At 42.4% G+C, this 18,943-nt stretch overlaps 3 protein-coding genes across 4 annotated transcripts; all 3 read right to left on the reverse strand.

Annotated features, from left to right (window-relative positions):
• Positions 1-5,155, reverse strand: LOC4351582 (tubby-like F-box protein 14). The gene is made up of 5 exons (NM_001423336.1): positions 5,042-5,155; positions 4,544-4,961; positions 4,260-4,347; positions 1,276-1,408; positions 1-1,177 (listed from the first exon to the last, which is right to left on the reverse strand). Exons 2-5 carry the CDS (start codon positions 4,907-4,909, stop codon positions 427-429), a joined length of 1,338 nt encoding a protein of 445 aa, NP_001410265.1. The 5' UTR covers positions 4,910-4,961; positions 5,042-5,155; the 3' UTR covers positions 1-426.
• A 1,303-nt stretch (positions 5,156-6,458) lies between these two features.
• LOC4351583 (trihelix transcription factor GT-3a) lies at positions 6,459-10,356 on the reverse strand. Of its 2 annotated transcripts, none has more exons than XM_015764437.3 (3): positions 10,237-10,356; positions 8,364-9,798; positions 6,459-6,732 (listed from the first exon to the last, which is right to left on the reverse strand). In XM_015764437.3, the coding sequence occupies exon 2, from the start codon at positions 9,696-9,698 to the stop codon at positions 8,400-8,402; it is 1,299 nt and encodes a 432-aa protein (XP_015619923.1). In that variant the 5' UTR covers positions 9,699-9,798; positions 10,237-10,356; the 3' UTR covers positions 6,459-6,732; positions 8,364-8,399. The 2 variants fall into 2 exon arrangements, with proteins under 2 accessions (XP_015619923.1, XP_066162345.1); XM_066306248.1 differs by having other exon boundaries at positions 8,364-9,831.
• A 3,733-nt stretch (positions 10,357-14,089) lies between these two features.
• On the reverse strand, positions 14,090-16,599 carry LOC4351584 (pentatricopeptide repeat-containing protein At4g15720). The gene has a single exon (XM_015763159.3). The coding sequence runs from the start codon at positions 16,423-16,425 to the stop codon at positions 14,611-14,613; it is 1,815 nt and encodes a 604-aa protein (XP_015618645.1). The 5' UTR covers positions 16,426-16,599; the 3' UTR covers positions 14,090-14,610.
• Positions 16,600-18,943: the final 2,344 nt, after the last annotated feature.

Genomic DNA, 18,943 nt, shown 5'->3' on the forward strand with positions numbered 1-18,943 from the left:
AGCACATGGAACTGATTGTTGCTTTATTGCAACTCAACAAAGTTCATCAAAAATACATTGCACATCTCCCACAACAGGCAGCCATTACGAAATTTTGATACAACTCAAGATTTGAAACTCTAGGCACAAGCCAAGCATGAACATAACAATTCAGTCAGCTAATTATTACAGTTACAGGCAGAGCAAATATGCTTCTACAGAGCAACCTGTTAAAAAAAACAAAAGAAAAGGAGAATGTAGGGATACAGATACAACACAACAGCATCTACAAATCAGGGAACATGTCTAGAAAAAAAACATTGGTTTTCTAATGACTACAAGTTAATAGGGCATAAATAGCAAACAACAGGATAGAGCCCCCAGCTAAATTTGGAGGGGGCCCAATTTGTTACAATAATCGATAACCATGCTTTCGCACCGATGATTTCATTCGCAGGCCAGCTTGGTGTCGAAACTACTCAAGCAGATTGCAAAGGCCTGGAAGGCCGAAAGGGGGTAACGATAGTCCATTGTGAACATATCCTTCGCAACCTTACCAAATTGTAGTATGACCTTGTCATGATCAGGTGGAGGCGGCGGGGCAGGTTGCGATGGCGTCGGGGCTCCAGCAGCAGGCTGTGTTGCAGCAACAAGCTGGAAGTTCTTCACAGACGCGACGGTTACCCTGCCCTTGAAGTTGAGGCACCAGCACTGCAACTGCTCGTGCCATCTTGGGGCCTTGTTACGGAGAATCAATGGCCTCTCCTTGGACTCATCACTGTCACCCAATGCCTGGCCTCCGACCATGGGGCCACCTACTGAGATGTCAGAATATCTGCTACTGCTGAAACGGATAGAGCGGTCCATAATGGATGACTTGGAAAAGGAGATGCTGCCAAATGACTCATCAAGAGAGCGTGCAAGCACACTGTCTGGCTGGCATGGGACAGTGCCACCAGCCTCAAGCGATGAGGCAGGGATTGAGTGCATCACACAGTTCATCCGCCTAGGACCCCGAGTCCCCAAGACATTCAGTTCATATGAAACTTGAGCTATGCTGTAGGTGCTGGAAGGGTTCTTTGGCGACACCTTCCTGGAGTAGAACCTACGGCTTGTTTTCCCTGACTGTGAAACATTGGCTGTGTTGCATGGAGGTTGGGTATCATATATTACAAACTTTGTTCCGAGAAGATTTGACCTAAAAGTCCAACACAGTAAATATATCAGATTATACCATTAAAACACTTAGACGATGTACCTTCTCTAAACAAAGTTGCCATTATTTTGGGTTATTACCTCAATTTTCCAATGTACATGTTGCTTGACCTAGATGTATTGTCAGCACTCATAAATATTGTATATTCTGTACAGGTTGCACGGGAGTATCTTTTCGCCGATAAAAGGAACTTGCCACTTTCAACGAGCACAGCTACATGAGATGTGTTACAACATGTGAAGTCAGCAAATATAACAGAAACTAAAAAAGTATGCTGGTGGGAGGGATATATGCAGTAAGAAATTAGCTCACAACAGGACGAAATAGCTGCAAAAGGGGGGGGGGGGTAACAAAGGAGGTGGTATGGTATGAATATCCATATGCACAAATGATTAGCACGCGTGGGAATTGCAATAATTAAGCAAGATCAGTATGCAATAATTAAACTAATACCAAACAAGCTGTACGGTCATACATAACTTATATGCCTCAATAACTCATACATACTGGCTAACAGTGCAAATCATACATTAACTTTTGGTTGATATTTATGCAAGGAGAAATACTGTCATGTATAATATATTGTTGCTTATATAAAGAATAGATACCACATACAAGTCCCTCACAGGGAATGCTAGCGGTGATGGAGCGTAAATGATTATGCCACATATGCAAGCTATACATTAATCTCTGGTTGTTGTTTATGCAAGGTATCATGCATTCTTGCTTATATAAACAATAGATACTCATACAAGCCCCTCACAGGAAGTGCTAGCTGTGATGCAGTCTAAATAATAAGGGAAAATTGGTCCTATGACATCCAAAGATCCCATTCATAGAAATTTACCATTGAAAGATCTTGGTACACTTTAATATTATCGAAAGATTACGTCGTTCAGTTTTTAACCATTGCATCCCCTTCCATTAGTGTTTACCGGATTTTCCCCCTTTTTTGCACTCAAAACTTACACTTATGCCCATTAGACATACGTCTTGAGCTTCTTGAACCAGATTGTCACCAGCACCGCTGCAGTGCCGCCTGCTGTGCCACCCATATTCTCAAGCTCTAGTGTGTATCTTGTTGATTTGGATTTGCAAGGTTTTGGAATGCAAGTCACAGCCATTCACGTTGCTGTCAGGGCCACAGTGGTGGGTGGCATGGAGGACCTGGTGAAACTGATGAGGAAGCACCTCAAGACGTTGCACAGCTGCAGCGTCGGGTTGCAGGATGTGCATCAGCACGAGCTCCTATCAGGCTGTCACGACCCTAGTTATTGGAACCGGACCGGACCAGCAGTTGGACCGGAAAAAACCGGAACCGGAGCCTCCGCCGGTCTGGTCCAACTAAAAGACCGGCTGTGCAATCGGCCCAGTATAAACCGGTTGGGCCGCCCGGTTTTGTAGAAAAACCGCCAAGAAAACCGGATTTCAACCGCCCGGTCTGCATTGCGCGCGGTCACCTCGGCAGCTGGAGAGGGAAAAATGTGAGAAAAAGGGGCACAGGTGGGATTCGATCCCAGTACCTCATGCATGGAACTGAACCAACCAACCACCGGGCTATGATACACCTTGTGTTTTGAAGGAATAAACTATATATTTACATTAGATTGAACCGCTTCAAACCAGTGGTTCAACCGGTTGAACCAACAAACCATTGAACCGAGGGCATCGCCGGTTTAATGACCGGTCCGGTCTCAATAACTATGGTCACGACTGCTCTGCCACGATGCTAGCGCTGCACCATTCAAGAAGGCAGCAACTGTCCATGCCTGGTGCAAGCAGGCCAACATGCTCACCGGTGACAAATTTGAAATGACTAACGAAATGTGCTGAAATGCATATCAGCTACAGCTTCAATCAACACGATTCCCATCTCGTTGGCAAACGGCAATCATCAAGCAGGCCCAAATAACTCAGGGATGCTATGTGCGGGCTCTTCTGATTTCAGAAATTTACAAGCACCAATTGCCAGCCAAATTAAAATCCAAATCAGCCTGAATTGCAGCTCACAACGACCATGGCATGATAGTTCTCACTTCTCAGATCCTTTCGTGATGCAGCCTTGAAGCCATGACAGTTGAGCAGCGAAAATATCTATGTTGATGAGGCCTCAATTTAGAGAAAAAAGGAAGGCATAGAAAGGATTCAGAGGAGAAGCATGCTGTATCAAGAGGAGAAGAGAGCGCAATGGAAAGGGCGGCCATCACGGAGGCTGGCACTGTAGTTTCGGCGCATGGAAGACAAAGCCAAACGAAAATCCAAATCAGCCTGAATTGCAGCACACAACGACCATGGCATGATAGTTCTCGCTTCTCAGATCCTTTCGTGATGCAGCCTTGAAGCCATGACAGTTGAGCAGCGAAAATATCTATGTTGATGAGACCTCAATTTAGAGAAAAAAGGAAGGCATAGAAAGGATTCAGAGGAGAAGCATGCTGTATCAAGAGGAGAAGAGAGCGCAATGGAAAGGGCGGCCATCACGGGGGCTGGCACTGTAGTTTCGGCGCATGGAAGACAAAGCCAAACGAAAATCCAAATCAGCCTGAATTGCAGCACACAACGACCATGGCATGATAGTTCTCACTTCTCAGATCCTTTCGTGATGCAGCCTTGAAGCCATGACAGTTGAGCAGCAAAAATGTCTAAGTTGATGAGGCCTCGATTTAGAGAAAAAAAGGAGGCATAGAAAGGATTCAGAGGAGAAGCGCGCTGTATCAAGAGGAGAAGAGAGCGCAATGGAAAGGGCGGCCATCACGGGGGCTGGCGCTGTAGTTTCGGCGCAAGGAAGACAAAGCCAAATGAAAGGGTTTAGTGCGAGTGTGTCATGTGGCACTTATGTCGTTGCTAGAGGACAAATGAGTCCGTTTTAATGGCAACCTATTAAATTCAGATGGAATGGTATAAAAGTGAACGGCCTAACTCGATGATATTAAAGTGTATAGAGATCATTAGATAGCAAATTACTCACAACAGGATCTTTCAGTGTCGTAGAACCAATTTCCCCCAAATAATCATGCCATGTAGCGAGTACAAAAACAAACACAATACTAGGATAAAGGCTTACCTGAGCTAAGACATAGATATAGGTTGTAAGTTTGGGTAGATTTATCCCTTTTAATGAAGCACTGGATGGCTCCATTCCGGGGCCCAGGCTGAAAAACAAAACATGGTCAAGAAAAGCATATTAATGAACATATCAAATATTTCTATATCAGAATTTCATTTCGCATACTATAAATGAGCATATTAAGCCGTGTATACGACAACCATCAAAGATGTATGTTAGTTAAACAAATCTGAAATCGAAGCGCGGAAATACAAGACTAAGCAAGAGAGCATCATCATCACCTGCTTGAGGGAAACAGGAAAAGTGATCTTCCCGCAAAACTCGGGGTTCTTGACGATCTCTCTACACATGTCCCTCCATGTCCGGCATACGGCGGCGCACGCGACGACGTTCTTCCTGGACGGCCACGCCGCCTCGCTGGCCTCCAGCCGCTCGATCACGTCCCGGAGCAACTCCGGCGGCAGGTTAGCCCAGCAGCTGCTCTGGACCACGTCGGCGGCGGCGGCGGCCGCGTGGCCGTCACGCAGCTCGTGCACCGCGCTGTGAGACCTCCCCCTCCGGTGCCCCACCAGCCTCACCTCGAACCCTCGCCTGGACAGGCTCCCGAACCCGTCGCGCACGTCGCGGACAATGCTGCGGAACGACATCTCCGCCTCGCCTCGCTCCGAAGCTCAAAATCAAGAACCCTAGGCGCAACCGCTGTAAAGAAAATCAGGTGGGTGAAATGGGGCGGGGAGATTCGGAGGGGGAGGAGGAGCACGGATCCGGGGGAGACGAACCTCGGGGGTGGCGCCGGCGGCAGCTAGCGGTGGCCGGCGGGGGAGGGAGGCGGAGGCGGAGGAGGCATGGGGATCGGAGGAGGAGGAGGAAGAGGAGGGGAAGGAAAGAACAAGTGGTGGTGGCTGGACAAGTGTTGGGGGGACGCGACTTCACGTGGGAGCAGAACAAAAAAAATTGAATTTGTTTTTTATGAAGAATAGACTTATCAGTTATTATTATTACTAGTGGTAATTCATTTTGGTTTGTTCTGTTCTGTTTTATGTTGTGTTTTGGTAGTAGATTTGTGTGCTTTTTCAAGTGATCTTTGTTTAATTGTTCGGCGAATTCTATCCATTTGTGTGCTTATCGACTCGACTCGGGCTTCCATATTTAGCTAGATAATACTACATTCGTCTTAAAACATAAGGAATTTGATGGATAAGACACATCTTAGAATTACAAATCTAGATAGATAAGATGTGTCTTATTTATTCAAAATCCGTTATATTTTAGGATGGAGGGAATAGCATATACATGTGATTATAAAGTCAATGTCTTAAATTTGTATGGTTTTCAAGTGATTTTGATTCTAGTTAATTGTCCGGCAAATTTGGGTTTTAACCCATGTGTTTACTCAGGCGATCGATCGACCTCTTGGAATTTGTCCATATCTCCTTGTCAAATTAAGTTGTTTTTTTGGGTTGGACTAGCTGATTGCGTATGAATATATGATACTAGAGTTAGAGGCCTCAAATTTAAATCCTAACGAATATACGTAAACACATAGTTGGAGAAAAAGACACAAAGTAGGGTAATTAGGTATAAGTGAATTATCCGTAGTTTTTTGAATTACGGCGTGATAGCCACCACGTGAGCAGTGCGGATAATAAAGTATACTTCGAAGGTAAATTTAGGGTATTGCCTTAAGCCCAGGCACGCGATACTGTGGTTCTACGCAGTAAGAACCATAATACCCGGGTTAATTTACATAAAATTTACCAAAAAATTATTTTACGGTAATACTTTTATGTTTTCAATTACTGGTGCTGAAGCCAAAAGCTTCACAGCTCAAATAAACAGACCCTCCTCCACTAATGTCCAACAAAATTATTCCAATCGACAATGGAATTAAAAGATTCGAACCTTTATATGTATTTTCTCGTACTTCTATATATCTACTACACACCTGATTTTGATTTTCTTTTTTCCCTTCTGAGAACAAAAAACCTGCTTGCAGAGGACTGGTACAATGCCATGAAGCAGATAGAAAAGGTCCCTAGCTTAAAGAAGACAATCAACTTCAAATTTCAAGCAGCAACTGTTCTTCAGAAACAATGTAAATAACCACACTGAGCAGTGAACTTTGCAAGCTTTACCTCCTTTAAAGAATCCTCCACTTTGAAAAAGAATCGGGTCAGGAAAAGCTGGAGAGAACGCTGAAGAAAATGTCACCTCAGATTATGGATGCAATCAGACATTGTCATTATACATAAACAGTAGGTCGACAATGATGACAATTGACAACATTAACAGCATATAACATGATCTTCTGAGTATGTGTGGTTAGCAAGCTCACTGAAGAATAAGAGTTATGGTACAAATCAAGCTCACTAGCACAAATAATGTAGGGAAAAAAAGCAGAACAAAAAAAGTATGCTGAACCTTAACCTTCTTGCGTCAGTCTACTCGAACAACAGAAGCCATCAGCGACCTGAAATAACCAAAAGAAGAAGCAAATTCATGAGACACAACTTGACAGAATCCATAATCAGTCAAGAATACAACTTTATCGTAATTAACAAGTGAGCCAACCCTGCATGGGAAGGCACCATAGCATAGAAAGTATCCGTATATAGCATTTTTGTTTTCACTTACTCTGATTGTGGAAGTAAGTCATTTGATAAAACCACTAAAAATATAAGGACGTAAAGCTACAACAATGCATTTTGAGAACATAACTCATAACCAAGGTAAACCAATGGTAATAACAATTTATTTATGTCTCCAACCCCAATATGACTGTGTATATAGAACAAATCTACATAATTTTTGCAATTGCTTCAGAAGCTAGAAAGCTCTTGTTTTGCTTTTGCACAAACCACCATGTAGTCCAGTAGTTATGTACTCCGTACTACGGAACTAGTAACTTCATCAGGATGAATGTTCACTCCCTATAACTTCTGAATGCCACTGCGTTATAAGCCTATAAAGATGACATTCCTACACGAATTTTGGTCTGCAATTGTTTTTCCTACCTCATAACTCACAAGCCATAGTGAAGGATGGATAAAACAGACAAGATAAGGTGCTCTATCATATGTTTTATCTATGACACATTCTCCAGCTTTAGAGGCACTAAAGTGTTCCAATAAATGATTGCGGAATGACAAAAAAGAAATAAGTTGTTTGTTGGGTTGCTCTTGATCAATCTTATATGCACTATTCTCATAGTGTTTCCATATTTTGTAACAACATATTTGATCTACTGAGAAAGTTATCCCAGAACAACATATTTCGTAACATGTAATAAGGTTTTCCATATAAGAATATGCGCATGCTCAGCAACTCAATGCGCACTCCACTTACACAGACGGACAGATATATGCTTGCCTAATCAGTCCCCTCTCCCTGTCGGCTGTTGCCTCACACTCCAGCATTGGCCCACTGCTGACATGTGAGCGAGACACCAATAGGATGAGGTGAACTTTTCAGTGGCATATAGACAACCAGGATGCACCCTTTCCAAATTTATTAAACAAAAACAAGACTCTATAAAGGTTGGTAAATATGCCTAGAACAAAAGGCATGTTAAAGTAAGTTCTGCTGAAAGTCCGATATAAATTGAACAGATGCAAATGTGCACTTTAGCGCATTTAACAACTTGGACTATTATGAGTTAACTAGTGACATAAGATAATAGGCATAAAATTTACAAGTAGAAACTGGTAGAATTTTATTATGGAAAAGGAATTAATGTGAAACTAAATGAATGATGTCGGCACTATGTGAAACAACCATATCAATAGTCACAGTGATCCAGTAAAAAAACATAAATATACCATGTACATTAATTGGAATGGTCACCCCTCATACAATGTCATTAATTGATGATACAGGCAACTTATATTCTTTTTTAGCTCAAGTATCTCAAGAATTCATGGCTCCCAAAATATTTATTGATGTTATCACATATAGAACATTAAGCTGTAAAGATGAAATACAGTGCTAAGATGGTACTAGCGCCTTTCTGCACAGTAATACCAAAAACTTGATAGGCAAAAAGGGTTCCTCAAAATGAAAATTTAGGTTTTTAAGGGTAATGATGCTGGGGAGTTGGCTTACCATCTTACAAGTCAGCCTTGATTGGTTAAAAATATGTCATGCATGATTGCCACTGCCTTTTTGCTTGAGTTCAAGCTCTAACTCTTTGTGCCTTACCTCCAGCTCCAAGCGCTTATTCTCAAGCCTCATTTTTTCATTCTCTAACCTCATCTGTTCCAGTTCTCTATCCTTATTTTTACTGAAGCGCTCCCATTTGAGCCGTTGTTTTGCAAGATAGACTGCCTGGACTTCAATCTGCAACCTTTGTTCCTCAAGATCTGCAGATTGTGTAGCCAAATCCTTTTGCGCCAAAGCCAAGTTGGTTCCATCAGGAAATGCTTTGTTGATATCCAGTGATATGCCATGGGAATCAGACCTCCTGCTACATCCATGTGAGCTGGAAGAGTTGCCAAAACCCACATCCTCCTGATCTGTCATAAGCCTCAATCTTTTATGCATGGGCAGGGCACTCTTATCACCTTGTAATGTGTAATTTTCCTCATCATTCTCCTCCTCGGAATCAGAGTCTACACTTTGATCATCTTCATCGGCATCTCCGCTTGTTCCCCTCCTCAGATCATGCTCATCTTTACATCTAAGGGCAAGCTGCAGTGAACGCTGAAGGGCAGGATCTTCAGGCAAACTCACTCGATTGTTATTATGGTAGGAGCACATCTCCTCGTAGAACAAGTGCTTTGAACTCAGTATCTTCCTCGCATCATCTTTCATCTTGTCAGACAGATTACTCATGCAATCCAGCAGAGCATGATTCTCCACAATCTTGCAAGCTGTACCCCGGCCAAGGATATCTGTAAGTCTTTTGTATCTCTTATTGAGATCATTGAATTTATCTTCACATTGCTGCGGTGATACACTGCAGCCTCGCTCACCCATGACCTTTGATATTGCCTTCCACTTGCCCTTTTTCTGCATTATTGCAGAGTTTCTCTTCCCAGCTCCTGAATCAGCTCCTGGATCCTCCCCAGTGTAAGATACTGCAGTAATTAAAAGCTTGACCATTGAATCAGTCCACTTCATCCGCTGCCATGCAGCGCCCTTCTTTCCCTTGCCGCTCTGGCTATCAGTGGCATCCTCGTTGACACCATGTTCCTCATCATCACTCATGCCGTTCTTGGCGTGTTGACGATGGTGATGGTGGTGGTGGTGGTCAACCTTTCCAAGCTCTCCGAATTGAAATTCTGACAAGTGATCAGAATCTGTAGACTGGTTTACATGCATCGATAAATTGCCAGGCATCTGAGTATGGTCAAAGCCCTGCTTTCCAGGATTTGGAGCATGCATTTGCCCAGAGTTAGAACGCATCAAGCTTCCAGAGGGTAGGTTGTTGCCTTCCATTCACCCCAAGGATCAGCCAGGCACTGAAGCTGCTTATTAATACCATATACAAACAGACGAGATTTTGCGCAGGCACTGGTGACCACTTTTGTTACATCACCTGCGAAAGCAATTCAGGAGAATTGTTGAACACCTAAAGCAAAATACATGATTGAGAAATCTATAATAATATCAAAAATTAATGAGATGTAATAACTAAAACTGCTGATATAATGAGTACCATGCTTCAAAGATTTATTCAAAGTGAAAATTAGGAAAAAAAAATATCCATGTATTCCACAGAAAAGGAATCAACAGGGCCGGATCCAACTTGGGACATGGGGTTCATTTTAACCCCCCCCCCCCCCAAAAAAAAAAAAAAAACTTTTGGGAGAACAAACAAACTGTTACTACTTGTATTAAAAGAGGTTTAAGGCTCTCAAATTAAGGAGAAGAGCTTCTTCCAGATCTAGAAGAGAAGTTAACGAACGCAAGCAAATTCCACGTCCCGGTGGGATGGGAGATAGAGATGAATCAGAAAGAGGATGTGGATGCTCACCAGGATTCCCTCCCCTGCTCTGCTCGATCGCCGCCCCTCCCCTGTTCAGCCGCGACTCCTCTTGGCGGCGGCGCAAGGAGCGGAGGAGACAACGAGACGGGAGATTTCTGTTTCTTTTACGCGATACTCGACTACTCCTCCACCTTTATGGCTGTATCACAGTATTTTTACTATTTTAAAACTACTCGCTAATAGTACGAGTAAATTCCATAAAACTGCATGTACTTACACGATATATCGTGAAATGATAGATTTAAGAACTTGTTTTATAAAAGTACAGATTTAATATTTTCGTTTATCACAAACTACAGATTTAAGACACATTTAATATCTTTATTTATCACAAAACTATAGGTTTTGAATACACTAAACCTATAGTTTTGAAATAAATGAAGATACTAAATAGTTCTGTGATAAACAAATACACTAAATCTATAGTTTTCTTAAATCTGTAATTTTGTGATAAACGGAGACACTAAATCTGTAGTTTTGTGAAACAAGCTTTTAAATCTGTAGTTTTGTGATAAATTGTGTAAAATACCTGTGGTTCTGTGAAATTTACTCTAATAGTATTTCTTTATAGTAACTGATGGCCCATATATCTATCATCAAATACTTAGAGAAAAATTAACAAACTCAGTTAGCAATTGTGTCGATAAAAAATTCCTCAGACCACCAGCAACCACTATATGCCACTCCGCGCACCGCCATCACCCCTCTTTCTCCATGAGCCACCATCGTTCATCCTCTTTGCCTTTACATGCGCAGTTGTACCCTCTAGTAACTGACATGTCTTTTTCTCCTCTCCTATCATCATGCACACTACTGTTATGGACTTATGATTGCCTTTGAGGTTGGAGATGTATGGCTTGCAGGGCCTCTGGGAGGCAGGAGCTAACTCGACAAAGAACGAAGATGCTAGTTCTGGACTCCTTCTTGCTAGATCTAGCGGTTATCCAACTGTCGGAGGGAAAAAGAAACGGAGAGAGAGAGAGAGATAGTGTGCGGAGACTTTGGAGATGGATAGAATAAGGTGGTCCAAATTGAAATGTAAAGTTAGCTATTGTGTAAGTGAAAAAATGGTTAAAGGATGACATAATAATATGAAAACTTTTAAGAATTTTTAAGAATACTGTAATTTACTCCCTCTAAAAAACGAATTTAGAACTGGATGTGACACATACTAGTAAAACGAATCTAGACATGCATATCTAGATTTGTTGTACTAGAATGTGTCACATCCAGTACTAGGTTGGTTTTTTATGGGACGAAGGGAGTACTTTTTTTTCTCTAGCACAATTAAAGATGAGTTGTCTATTACCAGATAATCTCGTGATATGCTAAGTATGGTTAGGCCAGTGTACTTAGCTATAATTAATAATATCATGATATGTTGATGCATGGCGATACATACTTCTATTAACACAAGCTGATTAATTATAGTTAGATAGATTTAGCTAAAAGATAATAAAAATAATACCATCATTTTTGCTCAATAATAAAACATTCGACTATGGTCTTCTTTTCTCATTGCATGATATATGATGACTACATTAGTAGATATTTACGTAATTCTTTGATATTGTTTTTTATTTTCTACATATATGTTAATTGGGACTAATATTTTTCTCATAATTAAATAGATAACAAATCATTTTTCCATATTTCTTCTATAAAATATGAATAGGGCTTGTTGGTGCTAAAGCCCCAGCTCCATCCCGGCAGAACCCCTGCCCTGCATGCAGAGTAGCAGCTGCACAGCTTCGGGAGAGGAGCAGCATGTAGCAGAAGCAGGGTTTATGATTCCGAGATGCTTCTGTTTCGGGCTCTAGCGGAATGACGGTTTTCGCGAAATCTAGTGGAAAGCTGATAGATTCCGAACAAATTTCATAAAGCAAAATTTGAATACAAATACCTTGAGTTTACCGATAAGCTTGCGAAAACCAGTCAGCTTTGACGAAATTCTGAGCGAAATCATCGAAATTTCAATCGGTAACTAGAAAAGGTAACTGAAAGTGTTTTCCTTTTTTTAATACGTTATTCTTTTATTTCCTACTATAAATTTCATTAAATATACAGAATACATTTTTTTTCAAAAATTTATATCCAATAGGTTCTACGAATATTATACTATTTATAAGATTTTGTTTGATTTTTTCCTTTTTTATCAATTTAAATTTGAATTTGGATGAAACTCATCAAAATCTCAGATGGCTTCTATTTTCTAGCCTCGTCGAAACCTCAAAATTTTATGGAATTCGACCGGTTTTCGTCGGAATTGTGAACCTTGAGCAGAAGTGCAGAACAACCAGGTCGCAAGGAAGAAGGAGCAATCAAAGACAACATGTCGTGGTCCATGGGTGATTAAGTGGACTAATTGGCTGTTAGGGCTTCCTTATTAAGTTATTAGTTTTTGCGGTTTTTTTTCCTACTTCAATTGATGGAACAATCACGGGATTAGGGAAGCGAGTGGTTTTTACTCACAAAGTAATCCAACAATTATCAACAATTGTGTTATTGAATTTGTGGCTGCGCCTTTGTAGTATTATGGCTTACATCGTGAGAAATTGAAAAAAAATTGATAGGATATATTAATATGAAATATAACACTCTACAAACATGCAAGTTAAAATTCAACTTTTAAAAATTGTAAAAAAAATAACAAATATAGCTGCGAATATACGATATCTATTTTTTCAATTTAATTTGTTATTTTTTAGCAACTTGTATAAGTCAAATTTGGCATTGTATGTTTGTGGAGTGATATATTTCATATCAATCCATATTGTTATTTTTTAAAAATTATTTAGAACTATTTAAGATGATATGCAAGCTTTCATCATAATTCGTAAAGCACGTTTGAAAGAAGCACCCCTGTATTTTCGTTCAGATTCGTCGCTGCACTCGCGGCTATAGCATGCGCCATACTGGCAGATTCGCCCGCGAAGAGGAAGACGAGGACGCCAAGACGGTGGAAAATGATTTTTTTTCTGCGAAAAGAGATTAAAAATAACAAGTGGGACGATGAGCGTGTGGTTCGTTTTCATCGTGGTGTCGGTATTCACGGTGGCTGACAGGTGGGGCCGTTCTGTGTGGGCCATGGGTGACCGTCAGTCTTGGCAAGGGTTTTGGGCTGCCCGCGCAAATGTGTTCTTGTCTGCCCACTAGCCAAGTTGCCCACTAGCCAGTCCCATTTTGTTGGCTGGCTGGGCCCACTTTGAATGAGCTCATGAAAGCTCCATATCTATTTTATTCTTCTCAAAGAAAAGTATTTACTGAAAATACTAAGAGCCTGTTTAGTTCACGAAAAGAAAATTTTTGGGTTTCACATCGGATGTTTGACCGGATGTCGGAAGGGGTTTTCGGACACAAATAAAAAAACTAATTTTATAACCCGCCTGGAAACCGCGAGATGAATCTCTTGAGCCTAATTAATCCGTCATTAGCACATACGGGTTACTGTAGCACTTATAACTAATCATGGACTAATTAGGCTCAAAAGATTCGTCTTGCGATTTTCCCCTTATCTGTGCAATTAGTTTTTTAATTTATCTATATTTAATACTTCATATATGTGTCCAAAGATTCGATGTGATGTTTTTTTGGGAAAAAGTTCTTGGAAACTAAACAGGGCCACTCCAGTGCCATCTCCCCCATCTACTACTAGGTCATAAATATTTGACGCTTAGGATTCAATTAGTTATTTTAACCTTTTACCATCAATTTTGTATTAAAATAAATGGATAAAATCTAAATAAGTTTATGATATTTATGATAGTACTCTATGTACATGTTATTAAAAACTATCACTTGAGAAATTATTGATAATCAAAATTTAAGAGTTTGATCAAACTTTATCATAAATATCAAATATTTATTACTAGAGCACAAAGACATATCATAAAACAAACCCAGTTTCAACAAAGTTGGGGCCAACTCCAACCCCAGGCCATGTTCGTTTGTGTCTATATTTTCAAGCAATGCTGTGGACCTTTGGTACCTACCTACAGGCTCGCAACGAAAGAAGTCACTTCAGTTCTGCATCTACACAAAGAAATTCTGTCAAGGCTGTCTTCCTTTTATGTCAAAAAGATCACAACTACCAACCGATTTAGCCTTTGATTGCATCACCAGTAGTCATTGCAAGAACATGACCTGGTTTCTTCCTACTACTCCATCCGTCCCAAAATAGAAGAACCTAGAATTGAATGAGACATTTTTTAGTGCCTCTTAAGATTCATTATACTAGGAAATGTCACATCCGGTTTTAGGTTCTTATATTTTAGGACTGTGGGAGTAACTGATTCTAGCCTTTGATTGAATCACCAGTAATCATTGCAAGATGGGAGTAACTGATTCTAGCCTTTGATTGAATCACCAGTAGTCATTGCAAGAACATGACCCCATCCTGAAGTGGTGGAACCTGTTGAGATCCCTGACAACGAACTCCCTCTCCACAATGGCACTGATGACCTTAAACGCTTCATGGCAGTCACGGCACATCCTCAGGTTCTTCATCACCCTAATGGCCATCCCCTTGGGGATCACCAGCAATCCAAGCCCCAATGCCAGCAACTCACTGTGCACTCCAACCATCACACCTCTGCCTTCCTGATGATGATGATTTCCATCCTCTTCTTCATCAGCATCAAGGACTCTGGCACTGCCAATTCTCCCCTTGTAACCCTTCTCCCTCATCTTGCCCTCCAATTCATCTAACAGCAGCATCACCTCACCGGCCCTTGAGCCGGCAGGCGATACCATGCCAGCGTAGAACACGTAGGAGATGTCCTTTATCTCGATCCAGCTGCACCCGGGATCCTTCCGAATGCCGCGCCGCCTCATGTTCGACCACACCGCAGCAGCGTCGTCGGCTTGACCGGCTGAAGCGTATGCGTTCGACATGACCACCAGTGCGCCGGCCACATCTTGGGTGAACTCTGATACCTTCTGCCCAGCCATGGTTGCTAGGTCCAGGCGCTTGTGGTTCCGGCAAGCTGACAGCAATGAGCTCCACAGCATGAGGGCGTCATTGCCATTGACCTGTGCTTCGTCGGCCAGCTCGAATGCCGCCTCGAGCTGACCTGCACGACCGAGCATGTCGACAGCACAAGTGTAGTGGCTGGCACATGGATCAATGCCGTACTCGCTTCGCATTGAACGGAGGAGCTGGAGGCCGGTGTCGACCAGACCTGAGTGGCTGCAAGCGTGCAGGACGCCGAGCAGTGTGACACTGTTTGGCTGCACGCCTCGGCCAACCATGTCACTGAACAAAGCGAGTGCGCACCTGCCGAGGCCGTACTTCGCCGTCGCCACGATGATGGAGGTGTAGGGGATGACCGACGGCTGGTTGATCCTGTCGAACACCTTCTTTGAGTACTCGTAGATGCCACATTTGGAGTACATGTCAACCAGAGCCACTGCAACCACGTCATTGTCTTCGTGCCCATGGTGGAGGACCATGCCGTGAATGCACTTGCCGATGCCAAGCCGCCCGACGCCCGCGCACGCGTTCACCACGCTTGACAGCATGAAGTGGTTGGGCGCCATGTCTTCGCCATTGGTTCTGAGCTCGGCGAAGAGCTGGATAGCGTCATGCCCGAGCGCGTTCTGCGCATACACCGACAGCATCGAGGCCCAGGAAACCGCGTTTCTCGCCGTCACGGGCATTGCGTCGAACACAGCGCGGGCGTCCCCGACCCTGCCGGCCTTGCCGTACATGTCGACGAGCGCAGTGGAAACGACGCTGTCGCACGCGTACCCCGCGACCTCAGCGCGGGCATGCACCTGCCGCCCAAGGCCGGCGTCAGCCAGGCGCGCGCACGAGCTGGCAGCTGTAGAGAAGGTGAAGGCGTTGGGTGGCACGCCGCTGCGTGCCATGGCGCGGAGGAGGGCGACGGCCGCCCGGGGCCGGCCGGCGCTGGCGTACCCGGACATGAGGGCCGTCCAGGAGACGACGTTCCGGTCGCGCATTCCGTCGAACAGGTGGCGCGCGAGGGCGGTGCAGCCGCAGCGGCCGTACGCCGCGAGGAGGTGGTTGGAGGAGGCGACCGAGGAGGCCGCCCCGAGCTTGAGGAGCTTGGCGTGGGTGGCGGACACGGAGGCGAGGTCGGAGGCGCCGCGAAGGAGGTGGATCAGCAGCGGCATCAGCGTGGCCGCGCCGGCGGCGGCGTTGGATGTCGCCGTCATGGAGACCGGTTGGTGCCAGTGTCATGTCGAGGATCGGAAGCGCTTGGGAGGTACCACGCCGGAGGAGCCGCTGCCGGGGACGGGGCGCGCCGGGGAAAAGCAGCGCCGCCGCCGCCGCCGCCGCGGCGCAGGCCCTAGTCCGTGTTTGCTTGGGGAGAACCGGAGAAGGCAACCAGATCGTTTCATTTCATTTGAAAATGACATATACTATAGAGGAATACTACACAAATACTCCCTCCATTTCCACACTATGACTTTTTTTTTAAGTTAAACTTCTTAAAGTTTTATCAAGTTTATAAAAAATATAGTAATATTTGTGATACCAAATTAGTTTTATTAAATCTAACACTAAATATATTCTGATAGTTTTTTATGTTGTATATTTTTCTATAAACTTAGAAAGAATTGACTTTAAAAAATATTAAAACGATTTATAATATGAAACGAAGGTATTAGTAGATTTGATGGTACAAAGAAAGTATTTTTCTCAGGCAACAATACTAGAGGAGGGTATATTATCAAAATTTTCATGCGAAAAATTGTAATAGATGTGAGGAGATAAAGTATTTTTTTACCATTAAAATGCTAAGCTAATTAGAAAAAAATCACTGTTGACGTGATTATTAAGGTTTAAATCCCGATGCCTAAAAATATTACACATGCGCATGTGTACTTATTATACCAAGGCTAAAGATTTGTTGTTTGTTTTTTCTTCTTTTGGGCGTGTGTAGTGTGTGTAAATATGTCTTTTGTGTAATCAAAAAATAATAATTCTCAAGTATGTTAGTGTGGTGTACTAGTGTAGTTGTGTATGTATATCTTTCATGTAACTGGAATAAAAACAAGTCGATTAAGATAAAAAATGGAGTCACTTTAATTCCTTTCTATTTTCCACCTTCTGCCTATTTTCAGAGTCCAGACTAAGGCCGTGTTTAGTTCCCAAGTTTGAACCCAAAAACATCACATTGAATTTTTCTACACACATAAACTTCTAACTTTTCCATCACATCGTTCTAATTTTAATCAAATTTCCAATTTTGGCGTGGAACTAAATACACCCTAAGGAAACGAAAATGGCATGACAAGGATAGAGGCATAGGACAGCTTACAAAAACGGTGCCTTTGTTTCGGGTAAATAGCTAATATGGTCCCTGAAGTTTCACTTCGGGCTCAGTTTAGTCTTTGAGGTTTCAAATTATCCAAATAATTCCTTCAAATTAATTATTTGGGTTAATATAGTCCTTGGACCCACAAAAAAGACCACGTGAGCATGCCAAGTCATCATCGCATGCAGCGGTATAAATGAAATGACCATTCTACCCTTATATATCATATAGAAAAGAAACAAAAGATGCAAACAAAAAAACAACAGGCCAACCTAGACCCAACATTGTTGCAGAGGGTGGCCAACAAAGGAATTTATACGATCAGTGTTGGGCTGCAGCAATCGTAAGTGACAATTCTAAAACGATCATACATGTGTGAAACATTTGTTTTCTTTTTTATATGGTATATAAGGGTAGAATGGTCATTTCATTCGTACTGCTGCATGCGGTGATGACTTGACATGCTCACGTGGCACTTTTTTTGGTCCAAGAACTATATTAACCCAAATGATTAATTTGGAAGACTTGTTTGGACGATTTGAAACCTCAAGGACTAAACTGAGCCCGAAGCGAAACTTCAGGGACCATATTAGCTATTCACCCCTTTGTTTCTTAATAAAAAGTCGGTTCCTTCAAACAACAAAACCATCAACTTCCTATATTAACCCTATATACTAATGGGCAAGGTAGCAGGGTGCCAGACCAATCTTGAGATCAAAACATGGACAGCCAAATTGTTCCCTATATATTCAATAACAGTTTTCAACTTGTTTTTGTGTTGTTCAGTTGCAAGCAAATAAGCACCACAATCATGAAAAACAATGCTCCAGTGTCACTTGAATTTACCATCCATAGTTCCACACACACACAAAAAGGAGAAAATAAAGGGTCTGGAATAGGACTCAAAGTGAATCATCTAGCTAATTCTCAAAAAAAAAAAAGTAAATCATCTAGCTACATTAAACAATAAACTGTTACAGTAACTGGAAAAGAAAAGGAAAGCAAAATAAGGAGATGATGTCCATAACTGCATGCACATCTCAAACTTTTAAAGTTGCAACACAAACTCACAAAGGCCAAAGATCATTCAGACACATGGAGCAATCAATGGTTGTACATGAAAAACTACAGCCAGGAATGGCCCCTGCTCATAACTCAAGCTTTCTCCAAGTTCAGGAGCACACAGGACCATCATTATCCTGGGCTGGAAGGCTTGATGCATTCTGCAATCAATCAGTAGCATCAACATGCCATGTTTGTTTTCAGTTACCACATGAACCAGAGCAGCAGGATATTTTCAACATTTCTTGCATTGATCACATGACAGCAATTGAACAAAAGGACAGAGCAGATAATAATTGAATATTTTCCAACCAAAGAACATGGTTTTCCGGCAAAAACAGCAATCAGTA

Source organism: Oryza sativa, chromosome 12 (assembly GCF_034140825.1).
Source record: "Oryza sativa Japonica Group chromosome 12, ASM3414082v1".
In the NCBI taxonomy this organism is placed as follows: domain Eukaryota; kingdom Viridiplantae; phylum Streptophyta; class Magnoliopsida; order Poales; family Poaceae; genus Oryza; species Oryza sativa.